Source organism: Panicum hallii, chromosome 9, assembly GCF_002211085.1.
Source record: "Panicum hallii strain FIL2 chromosome 9, PHallii_v3.1, whole genome shotgun sequence".
Taxonomy (NCBI): domain Eukaryota; kingdom Viridiplantae; phylum Streptophyta; class Magnoliopsida; order Poales; family Poaceae; genus Panicum; species Panicum hallii.
In genome coordinates, this window is record NC_038050.1 from 3,971,395 (window position 1) to 3,988,203 (window position 16,809).

At 51.4% G+C, this 16,809-nt stretch overlaps 2 protein-coding genes and 1 non-coding gene across 3 annotated transcripts; 2 read left to right on the top strand and 1 right to left on the bottom strand.

Moving 5' to 3' along the window:
- The first annotated feature begins 1,235 nt into the window (after positions 1-1,235).
- LOC112878323 (NADH-ubiquinone oxidoreductase subunit 8) lies at positions 1,236-4,448 on the top strand. Its single transcript, XM_025942772.1, has 8 exons — positions 1,236-1,445; positions 1,589-1,670; positions 2,769-2,822; positions 2,913-3,004; positions 3,090-3,203; positions 3,734-3,801; positions 3,914-4,025; positions 4,103-4,448. The coding sequence occupies exons 1-8, from the start codon at positions 1,392-1,394 to the stop codon at positions 4,196-4,198; spliced, it is 672 nt and encodes a 223-aa protein (XP_025798557.1). The 5' UTR covers positions 1,236-1,391; the 3' UTR covers positions 4,199-4,448.
- A 511-nt stretch (positions 4,449-4,959) lies between these two features.
- Positions 4,960-5,033, top strand: TRNAT-AGU. Its single transcript has one exon. It is a non-coding gene; the product is annotated as a tRNA-Thr (tRNA).
- A 176-nt stretch (positions 5,034-5,209) lies between these two features.
- LOC112875338 (tubulin alpha-3 chain) lies at positions 5,210-8,000 on the bottom strand. The gene is made up of 4 exons (XM_025939158.1): positions 7,736-8,000; positions 6,664-6,898; positions 6,191-6,561; positions 5,210-6,056 (listed from the first exon to the last, which is right to left on the bottom strand). Exons 1-4 carry the CDS (start codon positions 7,826-7,828, stop codon positions 5,406-5,408), a joined length of 1,350 nt encoding a protein of 449 aa, XP_025794943.1. The 5' UTR covers positions 7,829-8,000; the 3' UTR covers positions 5,210-5,405.
- Between the last annotated feature and the right edge of the window lie 8,809 nt (positions 8,001-16,809).

The window sequence follows — 16,809 nt, forward strand, 5'->3', positions numbered from 1 at the left end:
TATAGAGGGTGCGAGAGCCTATAGACTGAACTATTAGTATGCCCATCTCAGTTTTTTCACGTTATCTTTTTTTGTGTGTGACACACCCTACTATAAGTATAGATACAAGATCTAAATGTATAAATATTATTCATCTATATCCGTGTTCTCTTAGTTTAATTATATCCGTCCGTATCCAAATTCAGATATTCAGCGTCAGATACCGTATTCGAATCCGGATATGAAAATTGGATATCTATGATGCCTATATATATCTTATATGATATAGCTGGCACTGAGTCCAAATTTTTTTAAAAAATATATGTATTCGTACCTCTAGGCATTCATCCATCGTCAAATTGTATGCCTATAATTTTCCACTTGATCGATCCACATGGGTGGCTACACCCTCACATTTATAAGTCGTGATACTTCACTCAGCACAAGTAGATGAGACTATTCCCAGCACTCTTTTTTTATTTTCAAAAGAGGCCTCGACATGGTGTGGGGTAATCTGTTTATTTTGCGTTCATTCAATATAAATCACTTTATCCCCTCAAACAAGATGGATAGGAAGGAAAACAAGACACGTACGAATATAGCCTGAAAAAAATGTTGCATCCATCTCTAAGAAAAAAATGATTGCCTTAGTTAAAACGAACCCTATCAAATCACTTTTCGGCAGACGTCACTTACTACGAAATCTAAATAAATCGCAAACATGCTGCCGGGGAAGCAATGACGGGTATCTCAAGCACACTGCACAGATACAATCATACAAAGACTTGTGGCCTCGATATTCTTGCCATTCTTTTTTTGGGAAGAACTAAAGGAGCAACCAGAGAAAACTAGACACCATGAAAAAAAAACTTGCAAATAGATCACAGCCGAGCAGGCTGATGGAAATTGACACACCATGAGGCGTGAGGGTTCATCTCCCTGTTCTTCTCCACCTCTCTTTTTTTTCCTCTCTCCTCCAGTCCTCCTTCCCTCTTCTCCCCGTGGAGCTACAGCTATTTTAACCTTTCTACTTTCTTTTCTTCGTACTATATTAGTACCTCTGGTAATATATTTATGTGAAATTTCAGACAAAAAAACTACAAGCAAAACCAAACTTGCTGCCGAAAACTACAAGCAAAGTTGACCGGAATGGGCCTCCCAAACCGACTTGACCAGGCCGACGGCCTACGAGATCCAAATCGACCCAGTAGAAAGGAACCGCCTCGATTCGCCGTTTCCTCCGACGCAGCCCACGCCAGCCCAGGCCAAGCACCCCGCAGCGCGTCTCTCTCCTCCGCCTCCACCCGGCCATCTCCGCAGCCACTAACCCGCAGCCCGGCAGCTGAACCTCCCTCCCTTTCGATCCGACCCCGTCGCCTCCGCCGCCTCGTCGCCGTCGAGGTCGCTCCACCATGGCTGCACTCCTAGCCCGGCAGGCAGCGCAGGCACTCCGCGCGAAGCAGACGGTACGAATCATAGCCCTATCCGCCCGTGCGCCTGCTTCCAGATCCCCCGCAATCTGCTCGCGGATTCTCAGATCAAGGCTTTTCGTTCCTGGATGCTGGCGTTCTGGTGCGTGTCTGATTCTGTGGTGCTGGTGTTGTTGCAGGCGCAGCTCGGCCCGGCAGCGACGGCGATGCAGGGGCACCTCCGGACCTACATGAACGCTGGGACGCCCAAGAGGTTCAAAGGTCAGCACTCTTCCCCCTTTGTATTGGGCTGCTTGCAGTGTTAGAGATACCCAAATCAGAAGCCTCGATTCGTGTTGGATTGGTTTTAGGATGATTACTTGGCAATTAGGCATCCTGGAGTAAGTAGTTAGTGCACTCAGTCTGTTGAATTGGTTGTGGTGCCCTTTGAAACTGCTTGGGATAGGTCTTGGATTATCAATAAGTTGTCATTTCTAATCAGTAAGAAATGCTCAAAGAGGAAGTGCTTGTCTTGCTGCTTTGGTTAACCAGTCAGAAGTTGATGGGTTATTGTGCAAAGCTATATGTGAGCGTGAGCTTTAACTTTTTAGATGTTCATATCCATGTTGACCAATGTTTTACAGTCGTCTAATCGAACCTAGTCGCCATGGCACCGATAAGGTGATTAGTCGAGATTAGTCGTCGATTAGGCCGATTAGTCGAGCCTAGTCATCTGTATAGTCATCCTGTACATCGAGGACTGATATGATATGTATACTATACATTACATAGTAAATGGCAAGCATCAACACCGCAAATTTTGGCGGGAGCTCCTGGGCAGAGGGTATCTCCTGGCAGAGGGGGGGAATGGAGCTCCTGGGCAGCAGGGAGCCATGGAGCTCCTAGGCGTTTCCTTGGCGGCAGCGTGCTCCTGGGTGGCTGGATGCGCCAGCAGACACGCCTTTGGGCAGGTGGCGGTGTGTATTTTGGCGGGCGGAAGGCGGCGTGTCCACGCGTTTGTTCTGGCGGGCGTTTTGGGGTGAGGTGGCTTGGCAGCACCTGCAGCTGCGAGATATATACTCAAAACCTAATGGGCCTAATTGCCAGCCTAGTAGCCCACCACCAACTAGCCGAGGCCCATGATCAGGTTCTCAAATCTGATCGTTTTCAAGCCTAATCGGACGACCAATCATGATTAGTTGACGACTAACCGGATGACTAGGTTTCTAGTCGCTCAGACCTAGTCGCTAGCCCTTATCGGTAGCAAGGGAGCGATAGGCACGACTAATCGCGATTATTCGGACGACTAGAAAACATTGATGTTGACTTTGTGTGTGCATGCTTAATTCGAATCTGTTTGGTGCCACTGTTCTCTAACAGAGGATGAGGAGAAAGAACAGCTTGCGAAGGAGATCGCAAAAGATTGGAATGCTGGTTAGTAAGATGTTTTCCTGTGCATAAGACAAGAGTATTGCCTTGCTGTCTCGGTACTGACAGTTCTAATTTTGCACTTTCTTGCTTCAGTGTTTGAAAGGAGCATCAATACATTGTTTCTGACTGAAATGGTCCGTGGTTTGAGTCTGACGCTGAAGTACTTCTTCGAGAGGAAAGTTACTGTAAGTGACAAATTTTGTATATGCTGTTATCTGTACTGTAATTGCTTCCTTGCATTGACTGTTCTTCTATCTCACTACGTTGCAGATTAACTATCCCTTTGAGAAGGGTCCTCTGAGTCCCCGCTTCCGAGGAGAGCACGCTCTTAGACGTTATGAATCTGGGGAAGAGCGATGCATTGCTTGTAAACTATGTGAGGCTGTAAGTTATACTTTATAAAGTCTTAAGTTTATGATGATTTGAGTTCACATGATGAACAGGAAATCTAACTGAGAAATAGTGTTTGTCCTGTTTTTCTGGAAGGATACCAGGCAAACTATTGGCATGGAAAACTTCCGGTTAATGACTAGGATGGGATCCGGCTACCAGTCCCTGGGATTTTTGGCTAGATTGGAATTTGAAAGATTGATTGTGGAACTTTTCGGTTTCATAGGAATCAGTTTGGCATTAACTCTTGAGCATTCTTGAATTGAAAAGAATGTCAAACTGTAAATCAGTTGGCAACAAAGTCCAATAGATGAGGCAGAGTAATCTAGTATATTGAAATTCTGGGTTTTATTATACTCAAAACTGCTTAGCTTGTTCTAAAGTTTCCTAGTGTAAAGCAGTAGGTATGGCTTAATATGGTCGTATTATTGGCAGTTCTCGTAGAAATTAAGGTGTAGCTATTGATGCATAAAAGTCTGATTATTGAAAATATCATTTTCTTACTTGGCATAAACAATTTCCAGATATGCCCAGCTCAGGCAATTACAATTGAGGCTGAAGAACGTGAAGATGGCAGTCGCCGAACCACAAGGTAATCAAATGGATGTTTTTCTGCGATTTCTTGTCTGAAACTATGATTTAGATGCTTGAGATGTGCAAATGAAGTTTTATTCTGAACTTCTGATGATTTGTTTTCCATGCAGGTATGATATTGACATGACCAAATGCATTTACTGTGGTTTCTGCCAAGAGGCTTGCCCAGTTGATGCTATTGTTGAGGGGCCTAACTTTGAGTTTGCTACTGAGACCCACGAGGTAAACTACTTGATCATAATGTAGGTTTTATCTCAATTTTAACCTGTTGCTGGAAAGTCATGTCATGCAACATACAGGAACTGCTGTACGACAAGGAGAAACTGCTTGAGAATGGCGACCGCTGGGAGACCGAGATTGCTGAGAACTTGAGATCTGAGAGCCTCTATCGCTGAATTTTTCTTCCCTTGTGATCTATAAAACTGTTGGTTCCCCATTTCCTTATTTTGCTGAGCTAGCTGATAAATAAGCCAACTATAACTTGGGTACCAGGTACCATGTTTTTGTACCTCAACACCGTCAGACTTGTTGTTGTATTCAAAGTGCCAGGGTGAAGGTGCACTGCATGTTCTTGTCACAATTGATTTCAACTGTCCTCACATATTTTTGAACAACTGAACAGAACACTTGTATGGTCTCTATGAATTTCCTGGAGGACCTTTTGTGTTCTCACTTGGCTACTGTGCCTCGGGTGACTACCACGTCAGCTCGAGGATTGGTCCCTTTCTCGTTGTTTGTAGTCTGCCGTGCCGTGTGAAGTTGCGAATGAAGTTTGTCGTTTAGGCGCAGCGTGGCAGTTTTCTCAGAGTAACTTCAGGTAAAAAAAGTTGCCGCTACGCTATGGATGCGACGCGAAGAACAGGGCAGGAGCTCAGCCGGTCTCTTCTTTTGGACATAGCCCTGCATGACTTGGTCAAGCTCTGGCTATGAAATGTTGTTGTTTCGTTCGGAACCGGCGGCCGGCGTCACGGTCTCACAATGATTGGTCAGCAGAAGTCACGAGGTGTTCAAGTGGTAGCCGAATTAGCGTCACGGCCTCACGATGCTTGATCCGTTTGAGCCGGCACAGGGCAGAGAGTGATAGGCAGCTCGCGGAAGGCTTTAGTAACGTCCTCATAAAGTACCTGTTGGCGCAGAACAAAACCTCAGAACAGAGGCTTTCGTAGCTCAGTTGGTTAGAGCACCCGTTTAGTAAGCGGGAGGTCTTGAGTTCGACTCTCAACGAAAGCATTTGTCCTTCGTTTTGTCCTCCCCTTTTTGGGGACAGAGCAGATTAGAGGACTGACGACCGACCAATATTGGAATAGCAAGTAGACTCTGCACACTCCAAGGTTAACAGGGGTTGAAGAAAAAGATGCAACGAAATCAACCAGAAGCCCGGGACATTATGTACACTAGCAGGAAGAGGTAGAGTGAACCAAACAGTTATTAAGCGAGATACTCAGGAGTATTCCATTACGACTTGGTACTGAAAAAGTTCAACAAACTACGGAGGAGCAAACACCAACATAACAACCGAAGACTCAAATTTAAAAGTCTTTTCGACACCGCAACAGATGTCACACATCGATTGACGGCACACAACAGATTCCAGGAAGCAGATCAGTACTCCTCGTCCTCATCCTCGTCACCCCCGCCCTCGGCGCCCACCTCCTCGTAGTCCTTCTCTAGGGCGGCCAGGTCCTCACGGGCCTCAGAGAACTCACCCTCCTCCATGCCCTCGCCGACGTACCAGTGCACGAAGGCGCGCTTGGCGTACATGAGGTCGAACTTGTGGTCGATGCGGGAGAACACCTCGGCGACGCTGGTGGAGTTGGAGATCATGCACACGGCGCGCTGCACCTTGGCGAGGTCGCCGCCCGGCACCACCGTCGGAGCCTGGTAGTTGATGCCGCACTTGAACCCCGTCGGGCACCAGTCCACGAACTGGATCGTGCGCTTCGTCTTGATGGTGGCCACCGCTGCGTTCACGTCTTTGGGCACCACGTCACCACGGTACATAAGGCAGCACGCCATGTACTTGCCGTGCCGGGGGTCGCACTTGACCATCATGTTCGCCGGCTCGAACGCGCTGTTGGTGATCTCCGCCACCGACAGCTGCTCGTGGTAGGCCTTCTCTGCCGAGATTACCGGCGCATACGACGACAGCATGAAGTGGATCCTCGGGTAAGGAACCAGGTTGGTCTGGAACTCGTTCACATCCACATTGAGGGCACCATCAAACCTCAGGGAAGCAGTCAGCGATGATATCACCTGCACACCCAAAAAATTTAATTTAACACAAATTAGCATCATTCAGCATTGCATTTTGTTCAGGAAAACAAATCTTTCAAAGCTGTACAAACAACAGAGGGCATCTGCAGCTGCCAAAAAATTCATTATGGTACCTGAGACACTAGGCGATTCAGGTTGGAGTAGTTGGGCCTCTCAATGTCCAGTGAGCGCCTGCAGATGTCATAGATGGCCTCGTTGTCGAGCAGGATGGAGACATCAGTGTGCTCCAAGAGTGAGTGGGTGGAGAGCACGCTGTTGTAGGGCTCAACAACAGAGGTTGACACCTGGGGAGATGGGTATACAGTGAAGCCCAGTTTGGATTTCTTGCCATAGTCCACAGACAGGCGCTCGAGGAGGAGTGAACCAAGGCCAGAACCAGTGCCACCACCAACAGCATTGAAGACCAGGAAGCCCTGAAGGCCAGTGCAGTTGTCAGCAAGCTTGCGGATGCGGTCAAGGCACAGGTCAACAATCTCCTTGCCAACTGCAGGAACAAGAGCATAAATGGCACACCATCAGCAATCAATCAAACATGGTGAGATCAACCAATTCCACGGAACAGAAAAGTTTATAAATGGTTGATTACTCGTGTAGTGGCCACGGGCAAAGTTGTTGGCAGCATCCTCCTTGCCACTGATGAGCTGCTCAGGGTGGAAGAGCTGACGGTACATGCCAGTGCGCACCTCATCGATCACAGTGGGTTCAAGATCAACGAAGATTGCACGAGGCACGTACTTCCCTGCGCCGGTCTGGCTGAAGAAAGTGGTGAAGGCGTCATCGTAGTGTCCCACAGTCTTATCTCCGGGCATATGGCCATCAGGCTGCATAGAACAGAAAGCTGTTTAATGGAATACAGTCATACAGATTATAAAAGGACAAAAGGGAGCATGGTTGCACGGGTTAAACATTCCATCAATATCGAGAGCAACTGTACATTACGCAATGCACCAATTTAATTAGTCATTTGATTTGTAAGGCGTGCTGACTAGTAGCCTAATACCAATCTGTCCGAGTCATTCACGGTAAAAAGAACCGTGTACAGTCATATATAACAGTTGCACAGAGATTTATGCGCCAACACAAATTAAAGCATCACTCTAGTCCAATTTCGAATCGGATCTAAGAAATGGAACGAACATGACTGAATCTGAACTTCATCCACACAAATTTATAAGGGATATTAGTGTTTCTAATCTAATCAACTTCTAGTCCACGATAGCTGAAATTTCAGAAATAGCGTAGTCTATCCACAGTTCCACACACAAACTGATCACTACGAACCGAACACAGAATGTCTGACAATTGTTAACACTACTCGATCTGACGAGACCATGCGCGGCTAGTGACCGACAACTACAAAATTTAAAAAAAAATCGATAGGAGTAACTTCTTAATTCCCTGCAAAAGGATTGTGGGCAACAAAACCCACTACGAACCCAAATCAAGCCTGATCACAGTTTGAATCGCGCAGAAAATTTCGAATCATACAGTTACTACTTAATAGCACCGATAGATCTGACTACCCCCAACCAATTCAGCCCAATCAGAATTCTAACGCCCAAATTGCAGAATTCCTCGAAATCGGGAACAAATCAGAAATGAAACGACGAGGATGACGAGATAATGGACGGGAGGAGAGGAGGAGGAGGAGGCCGGACCTGGATGCCGTGCTCGAGGCAGTAAAGCTCCCAGCACGCGTTGCCGACCTGGATGCCGGCCTGCCCGATGTGGACCGAGATGCACTCCCTCATCTTCCTCCTCGGCTCGCCTCAGGATCCCGCGCGCGAAGCCTTCGGATCAAGCGAACCTCTCTCTCGAAAATCGGGGGGCGGAGGCGAGGGATGGGAAGGACGATCAATCGATCGATCGAGCGTGCAAGGGCCGGCGTTTGTGAAGACGCCGCCGAGGGGAGGTGATCATCCCGCCCGTCCCAGGCGGCGGCTTTTATAGGCAGCGCGAGAGGGGAGGCGGCCGCGGCCGGCCCGTGAGGCCGTGACGAAAGACCTAACGGCCGTTTGATTTGTGTTTTGACGGCCTCGTTGGTGAAAGGGGCGGAGCCGTGGAGGCATGCAGCGGAGGTTAACGGCCGTTTGGTTCGAACGTCGGGGCGAAGCTTGCCTAATCAGCGGCCGGCAACGGTGGGTATGAGCTGGCCGGCGGGTCCCGCGGTGCCGGCGCCCTCGGTCCCGGCGATCTTTACCTGCGGTCGTGGATGGTGCTATACAGACAAGTGGGACAGAAAGATGAACAGATAGCTATGGGGCCTACAAGTCATTGTTGCGGCGTGGTGTTTATTTGTGTGGGAATGGGGAGCGTCTGTGAGGACGGCAGGGGAATGGAAGTTTGAAAGGAGACGGCTGTGTTGGCCGCCCGTTTGAATTTTGAAATTTCGAACCGTGTATCGCAACGTCGCGGGAAAGTACGAGGCTACCCTTGGTCGCTTGGGCCCGCTGAGCGCTGATTCTTCTACGCTTTTGGGTAGGCCTGCAGCCGTCCGTCCGGGCCGGAAGGGCTAGAGGGGCCAGGCTATCACGTAGTGGCAAATGTTTGGGCTTTCTGAGCTAGACAGCACCCAGCCCGTAGCCACAAGGTTGGAGCATAAATTAGTTGAGAAGCTTTATGTTGTTCCATTTGTTATGATCCGTTTAAGCTTAGGCAAGGCTAATGTATTTTGTCAGACCCGGGGCCACCGGGATGGGCACGTTACGAAGTTTAAGAGATTAAGCCCGTCTTGTCTCTTATTTGTTTTGTTTATCTCTTGTTTATCCCGTTTAAATAGGAGATAGAGCTAACCAACACGGAGAGGATCTACTCGAGATCAGTTTGGGTGTGATCCCTCGGAGGGGGTTGGTTAGCATCTTTGTAACCCTGGCCTCTCGGATATATAAGGGAGGTCAGGGACCCCCCTAAAAACAGAAGATCATTAGGTCATTTTATACAGAAGGCAATACAAGCCATACAAGACGTAGGGTGTTACGCTCCGTGCGGCCCGAACCTGTCTAAGTCTTGTGTTCCTTGCACCTTCGAGTTCCTGATCTCGGCGTCTCCTCACCCAAAACTTACCACCTTGGGTATATCCCACGGTGGGCAGCCGGTTAAACACCGACAGCTGGCGCGCCAGGTAGGGGTGCACGTCGAAGATCCACCGGCGAGCTCGATGGCATCGTTCGGATTCATCAGATCAGTTCCCTCTCAGGGCACGACGTTCGTTTTTGGTTCATGGGTCTGCATCGCAGATGGTGCGGGCAGTTTCCGGCGATTCCTCGTCGACATGAAGCCAAAAACCTCCGCTGCGGATCTCCGCAGCAACCTTGACAAGTTCGTCGACGGGCTCGACAACTTGCCGCTCCACGCTTCCGCAGCACAGATCGAGTTGGAGTCCGATCTAGCTTCGACTTCTTCTGGTATTGTGTCAACTCCCCCTGGTTTGGATTCGTTCCAATCTAGGGACCAGCACAGCCGATATCAACTCGGTTTGTGCGATTTGGCCACTAACCTTCAGGAGGCTCACGACTCTGGGTCCTTCTCCATGTCTGAGAAGGACCTGGACTTGTTACTCCAGACCGAAAAGCTTGAGGCCACCGCGTGTCGGGGGGCTTCGGGTTGTCCCGGTACCGGTGATCTGGTGGTCACCCCCCTGCCGGAGGGCACGTGGTGTACTGGAGGGGCATGACGCCCCCCAAACTACTCGAGGCAGAGGGCCGACTCGTGGCCCACCTCGAGCCCTTGCCTTTTCAAGAAGGCAGGCCGTTGGCCACCGAGGCTGAGGGGTCGACCGAACTAGTCGACGAAAGTTCTCATGAGCTTTCATCCCGCCAGGTGCTGATGGCCGAAGAAGGCGAGGACGATGGGGATTTTCCCATCGACAACTTTGAAGCGGTCTCCGAGGATGAGATCACAGCCAACGTCGGCGACGAAAACGACGCCGATCGTGAAGCGCGGAGGGCCAGAAACAGGGCCCGCACAATCCGGCGGAGGAGGGCCAACGAGCGTAGGAGATCTATGCATCGTGAGCTCGATCCTGAGTTCGCCGCCGTCAGCGAACGGGGGTTTCGGACTCCGGTGGCCAACATCGCCAGGGTTACGGCTATCCTCGAGCGCAGCCATGACCCGGAGGTACGTCAAGCACTCTTGTACGCGCAGAGGCTTGGATCCAGTTGGATCAACACAACCCGGCGCTTACCATCAGGGAGGAGCGTGTGGGTGAAAGTCGAAGTCAGAACCACAGCCGAGCGGCTGGCGGCTGTCCTCGACGTCAACCCAGCAACGACAACGCTTGCGGGAGCCAGACCCCTGGCGGGAGGCAGCAGCCACCGCAAGGGGGTCAGCCACGACAAGCCCATCATCGACTCCCTCCGGAGGATCTGCGTCAACACATCAATGAAGGCCGCGATGCGCGCACCATGATTTCTTCCAGGCGCAAGACCCGTGAAGAAGTCGAGAATGAAGGTACTGATTGTAGCGATCGATTTCCTGCTTTTTCCGCTCGTTTCAGCAGCTACAAGTACCCGGAGGGCTTCAAGCCGATCGGCATCACCAAGTACGACGGCAAGCAGGCTCCCCAGCAGTGGCTTCGTTGCTACTCTACGGCCATTGACGTCGCAGGGGGCTCAAATATCACCAAAGTCGTCTACTTCCCGATGGCTTTGGACCCTGCGCCGCTCACTTGGCTGGAGAGCCTCGGCAGCAACACAATCGACTCCTGGGAACGGCTTAAGAAAGTCTTCATCGACAATTTTCAGGGAGCGATCGCTCGTGCAGGAACTCGACATGATCTTGCCCAGTGCAAGCAAGAACGCAACGAGCTCCTGCGATCCTACACGCGTCGCTTCTTCGACGTCCGCGCCACTATCGCGAACATCTCGGAAGAAGACATCATCGACTGTTTCTACAACGGCATCACCGACCCCAGCATCTACAGGGATTTCGGGCGGAACAGGCCAAAGACTGTTGCGGGCCTTCGTGACATGATGCACGATTGGTCCGAACAAGAGGAGAAGATGCGGGAGCGGTTCCCGCGGCGTCAAGATAATAATTTGCGGCGCTCAAACGACAACCGCAACGACACAAGCCAGCGGGACTTTTCGGGTTCACTCCGAAAACGAAAGCCAGATAATGTTATCGCGGCTATCGATCGTCCTTCGCGGGGCAAGAAGTCGACGACGCAGGAGGAGTTCGAGAAGCTCCTGCAGAAGAAGTGCCCATGGCATCCGGGCGCTAGCCACGCCGCCATTGACTGCTACCACCTTCGGAGGACGTTCAGTAACACCGGTGGTGGAAAGAAGAATAAGAAGCCTGCCGACAAAGAACCCGAGGATGACGATCACGACGATCAGGGGCGTAATCCGAAGTTTCAGGATGCCTCGAAGGTCGTCAACGTTATCTTCGGCGGTGATGAGGATTTCGGTTCCAGGAGGGACCAGAAGCTGCTTCTTCGTGAAATCTTGTCCGTCGAGCCGGCGGTACCACGGCCGCTCCGTTGGTCGGAGGTCCCCATCTCGTTCTCTCGCGACGATCAATGGACGAGCTTCTCGGAGCCCGGTAAGTTCCCATTGGTTCTGGATCCCGTGGTGGCGGAGGTCAAGCTCACCAAGGTCCTCATCGATGGCGGAAGCGGGCTCAATCTCATCTTCGTCAGTACTTTGAAGAAGATGGGCCTGGATTTCAAGGATATGCTGGTGCCCAGCAAGTCTCCCTTCTACGGGATCGTCCCAGGTAATGCAGCGCACCCGCTTGGCACGGTGGTCCTCCCAGTCACCTTTGGCACGCGGGAGAATTATCGTACCGAGTTTATCAAGTTTGAGGTGGCTATTTTTGATTCTTCTTACCATGCAATATTGGGTCGTCCGGCACTAGCTAAGTTCATGGCAGTGCCGCACTATGTTTATCTGCTTCTTAAGATGTCAGGGCTCGGTGGAGTTCTCACCCTCCGTGGCGACTTGAAGAAGTCATATGACTGCAACCAGGAGGCGATCCAATATGCTTCGACTACTCGTGTGCCAGATGCTTCGGGAGAAGTACTCGCGGCCGCGCAGCAGCTTTCCCAGTCTGGGCTGGAAATTCCCTCCAAGAAGGCCAGCAAGTCAAGCATCCAGTCGACTGATGGCGTGGCCCTCAAGTCGATCCAACTCCAGGAGGGAGATCCGTCTAAGACCGCCGTCATTGGCGCGGGCTTAGGCGACAAATAGAAACTCGCGCTCGTCAGCTTTCTTCGGGCTAACCGAGACATATTCGCATGGAAACCTGCGGACATGCCAGGGGTGCCCAGGGAGTTGATCGAGCATGCTTTGAATGTAGACCCGAAGGCCACGCCCAAAAAGCAACGCCTCCGGAGGTTTGCCCATGACAAGCGTGAGGCCATCAAACGAGAGATCGCTAAACTTCTCACGGCTGGATTCATTAAAGAAGTAATCCATCCAGAGTGGGTAGCGAATCCCGTTCTTGTAAAGAAAAAAAATAATGAATGGAGAATGTGTGTCGACTACACTGATCTCAACAAGCATTGCCCAAAAGATCATTTGGGCTGCCGCGTATTGACCAAGTTTTCGACTCAACAGCCGGCTGCGTCCTTCTTTGTTTCCTCGATTGTTACTCAGGCTATCACCAGATCGCGCTTAAGGAGGAGGACCAAATCAAGACTGCCTTCATCACCCCGTACGGGACCTACGCTTACAAAACAATGTCCTTCGGGTTGAAGAATGCGGGAACAACTTACCAACGCGCGATCCAGATGTGTTTCGCGGATCAGTTGCACCGGAACGTCGAGGCCTACGTGGACGACGTGGTCATCAAGACCAGGGAGTCCGATAACTTGATCACAGATCTGGAAGAAACTTTTAGCAGTCTATGCAGATATCGGTGGAAACTCAATCCCACCAAATGCGTTTTTGGAGTACCTTCAGGGAAACTGCTCGGGTTCATTGTCAGCAACCGGGGCATCGAAGCCAACCCTGTAAAGATCACGGCCATCACTGATATGGAGGCTCCGGCCACAGTCAAGGATGTGCAGAAGCTGACAGGTTGTATGGCGGCCTTGAACAGGTTCATCTCCCGACTCGGGGAGAGAGGACTACCTTTCTTCAAGCTCCTAAAACGCCAAGACAGATTCCCAATGGACGGAGGAGGCCGAGCGGGCCCTACAAGACCTGAAAATTCATCTCCAGTCGCCTCCGATCCTCACCGCTCCGCTACCAGAAGAGGACCTACTACTCTACATTGCGGCAACAACCCATGTTGTCAGCAGCGCTATTGTAGTCGAGCGAGGCGAAGAAGGCCATGCGTTTGGAGTGCAGAGGCCCGTCTACTTCGTCAGCGAGGTCCTCTCCGAGTCAAAGGTACGGTACCCAGCAGTTCAAAAGCTCTTATATGCAATTTTAATCACATCAAGGAAGTTGCGCCATTACTTCGACGACTACAAGATCACTGTGGTTACGGATTTCCCGCTGGCGGATATTCTTCATAATCAAGATGCCACGGGACGCATATCTAAGTGGGCAGTGGAACTGGGGGCTCTGTCAATCGACTTCAAGCCACGCACTGCAATCAAGTCACAGGCTCTAGTCGATTTCATGGCTGAATGGAGGGAGAATCAAGTCCCAACCCCAGTGGACAAGCCAGAGCACTGGACCATGTACTTTGATGGATCCCTCAAGCTCGACGGCGGGGGTGCTGGTGTCTTGCTTATCTCCCCACGAGGTGAGCAGTTGAAATACGTCCTTCAGATCCTGTGGGCGGTATCCAACAATGAAGCCGAGTATGAAGCCTTGCTTCACGGGCTTCGTTTGGCGATATCACTAGGGATCAAGCGACTACTTATATATGCGACTCTCTTCTTGTCGTTCAGCAGGTAAATAAGGAATGGGATTGCAACAAGGAGACGATGGAGGCATACGTTCAGAAGTGCGCAAGCTGGAAAGCAAGTTCTCCGGCTTGGAGGTCCACCATGTGCTACGAGAACACAACGTTGGTGCAGATATCCTGTCCAAACTGGGGTCAACACGCACTCAAGTCCCACCGGGAGTCTTCGTCCAGGAGCTCGCTCAGCCATCCATCAAGCCTTCTCCGCCGGTAACCATCGACTCGGGTCCCAACAACCCGACGAGAGGTTCTGATGCTGGGGAGGATTGGCGAGCGGCCTTTATCGACTTCATTCAAGACCAACGGCTACCGGCAGGAATCGACGCCAAGAGTGCAGAAGCGGCACGCATATCGCGAAGGAGCAAGGGCTTCGCCTGGTCAAAGGCAAGCTCTACAGGCGTGGCGCTTGGTCAGGAGTTCTCATGAAGTGCGTCACGAAGGAGAACGGTCACGACATACTGCGGGAGATTCACGAAGGCGTCTGCGGCAACCATGCGGCATCAAGAACGCTGGTTGGGAAAGCGTACAGGGCTGGTTTCTGGTGGCCCACCGCAGTCACCGACGCGGAGATCTCGTGCGCAGGTGCCAAAATTATCATTCTTCGGCAAACAGACACATGTTCCGGCCCATAGCCTCATCACTATACCGCCATCTTGGCCGTTCGCTTGTTGGAGTCTCGACATGATCGGGCCCTTCACGACGGCGCCAGGCGGTTTTACCCACGTGCTGGTGGCTATCGACAAGTTTACGAAGTGGATCGAGTACAAGCCAATCGCCAAGCTCACGCCAGACCGGGTTGTTGATTTCATCTCAGATATCTTGTACCGTTTTGGTTTTCCCAACACCATCATCACGGACTTGGGGTCAAATTTCACGGCCAACCAGTTCTGGGAATTCTGCGAGAATGCCTGCATCGCAGTCAAGTATGTCTCAGTTGCTCACCCGCGGGCCAATGGACAAGTCGAGCGGGCGAACGGCTTGATAATCGACGGCCTCAAGAAGCGGCTATATGACGAGAACAGCAAGAAGGGAGGAAAATGGGTACACGAGCTGCCACATGTAGTCTGGGGGCTTCGGACTCAGCCGTCCAAAGCCACAGGCCAAACACCTTTCTTCCTCGTATATGGATCCGAAGCCATTTTACCAGCCGATATCATGTGGAAGTCCCCGAGGGTCGAAATGTACAATGAAGGCGAGGCGGACGAGGCGCGGCAGTTAGAGCTCGACTCTGTAGAGGAAGCTCGTTGCACCGCTCTTGTCCAGTCAGCCTGGTACCTACAGGGGATCCGCCGATACCATGATCGCAACGTCAAGGAGCGGTCATTCAGTGTTGGCGACTTGGTCTTGCGTCGTATCCAGGACGAATCTGGCCTACACAAGCTCAACTCAAGGTGGGAGGGCCCGTTCGTCGTCAAACAGGTCACACGGCCAGGGTCGTATCGACTACAGTGCCCCGAAGGCCAGGACATCCCAAATTCCTGGAACGTCCAACATCTGCGTAAGTTCTACCCGTAAGCAAATGCCCGGTGATATCCGAATTCCCCGGGGGCTTGAAGATCTCCTTTCCTCGATCCATATTGGAGGCTTCGAGCCACACTATTCGGGTTGAACACTCCTTCTCCGGCGACAACAGCCACGGCCACGGGCGAAACTCTCGTGTAAGCTGGCTACTCGTCGTGAATAAAGTTATGACTACATTCACAACTTATCGACTTCATTTTTTGTCGAACCATCCGCTCCGGCTAAAACTCCTCGATATATCGAGTTCCGCCACGACCTTAGGTGGTCGCACGCGACTGAAGTCGCACCTTGTCCAACTCAGTTGATCCGCTCGACTGGCTAAAAAACAGCGCGTTGGAAAGGCTCGCATAAAGAGCCACCTCGACTACATCATGAGTGGCTGCACTCAGAACAGTCATGTTTTTGCCAAAAGAATGGCCAAAACGCGGCAACGACCGCACCTGCTCCTAACAAGCTCGATCCGTCCGCCTGGGTCTCACCCAGCTTACGGAGCACGCTCATAAGCACGAGCGTTTTCGACTACAATCAGAGTCACCGCACTCGAGCTAGTCCTAACTTTTCGCCCTACGCACGGCACCCCCGCGACGATGCTCGCGTTCTTCCCTAACAGGTCTAGACCCGCTCGATCGAGTTGTGGCTACTCTGTTAGACGAATTCTAGCTGCCCTTCGGGTCGTTGCACCCAAGGACGCGTCTCTACTTGAGTCTCGTAAGCCTGGATCCCAATTCAGCTAAGACACGCAAATACGTAGAGATGTCAAGGGAAGCATTTACATAAGAGAATGATTAAGTGTCTCATACACCCTAATCCTGCAGTACATTGTGTACAATCTGTTCTGCTACAGGTTGGGCCTCTTGCAGGTACTCCTCGAACCGCTCGTCCGAGCAGTCCGCCGCCATCCCTTGCGCGAAGATGCTCAGCTGCGCGGTCGGCACGAAGGACTTGACGTACGCAAGGGCGTTGCTTACGCAAGCGACTGGAGCTTCGGATAAGAACTTGAGCATCTTTTTCGGGGCTTCACGGAGCCGTCCCAGCAGGGGCCGCGGGCCGGCCTCGCCTTCTTCGGGCGGGTCCACCATGTCCACCAGTTCCTGGGCGGCTCCCTGGAGGTCCTCCAGCTCCTTGCGCCGCTGCTCGTCCCTCTCGCCCAGCGCTTTGACTTGCTGAAGGCAGTCGACGAACTGCCGTTCAGTGTCGTCGATCACCTTCTGCAGCCTTTCGACTTCATCTGTACGACGATACAGCATATTCTTCACGTCAGTAAGCAGCTCCTCTTTGTGTTTTATTACTTTCCTAAGCTCTGTGGTGAAGATGTTTCAGCAAGCAAGTGAAATCACTAAGGAAAAGTACTCGA

Excerpts from the sequence above, each read along its gene's own strand:
- LOC112878323 (XM_025942772.1), top strand. The coding sequence starts at position 1,392 with ATGGCTGCACTCCTAGCCCGGCAGGCAGCGCAGGCACTCCGCGCGAAG. Across the intron at positions 2,823-2,912 it reads CGCAAAAGATTGGAATGCTG|TGTTTGAAAGGAGCATCAAT; the intron begins GTTAGTAAGATG and ends TTCTTGCTTCAG. Across the intron at positions 3,802-3,913 it reads GGCAGTCGCCGAACCACAAG|GTATGATATTGACATGACCA; the intron begins GTAATCAAATGG and ends TTTTCCATGCAG.
- LOC112875338 (XM_025939158.1), bottom strand. The coding sequence starts at position 7,828 with ATGAGGGAGTGCATCTCGGTCCACATCGGGCAGGCCGGCATCCAGGTC. Across the intron at positions 6,899-7,735 it reads GCCTCGAGCACGGCATCCAG|CCTGATGGCCATATGCCCGG; the intron begins GTCCGGCCTCCT and ends TGTTCTATGCAG. Across the intron at positions 6,562-6,663 it reads TGCCCGTGGCCACTACACGA|TTGGCAAGGAGATTGTTGAC; the intron begins GTAATCAACCAT and ends TTGTTCCTGCAG.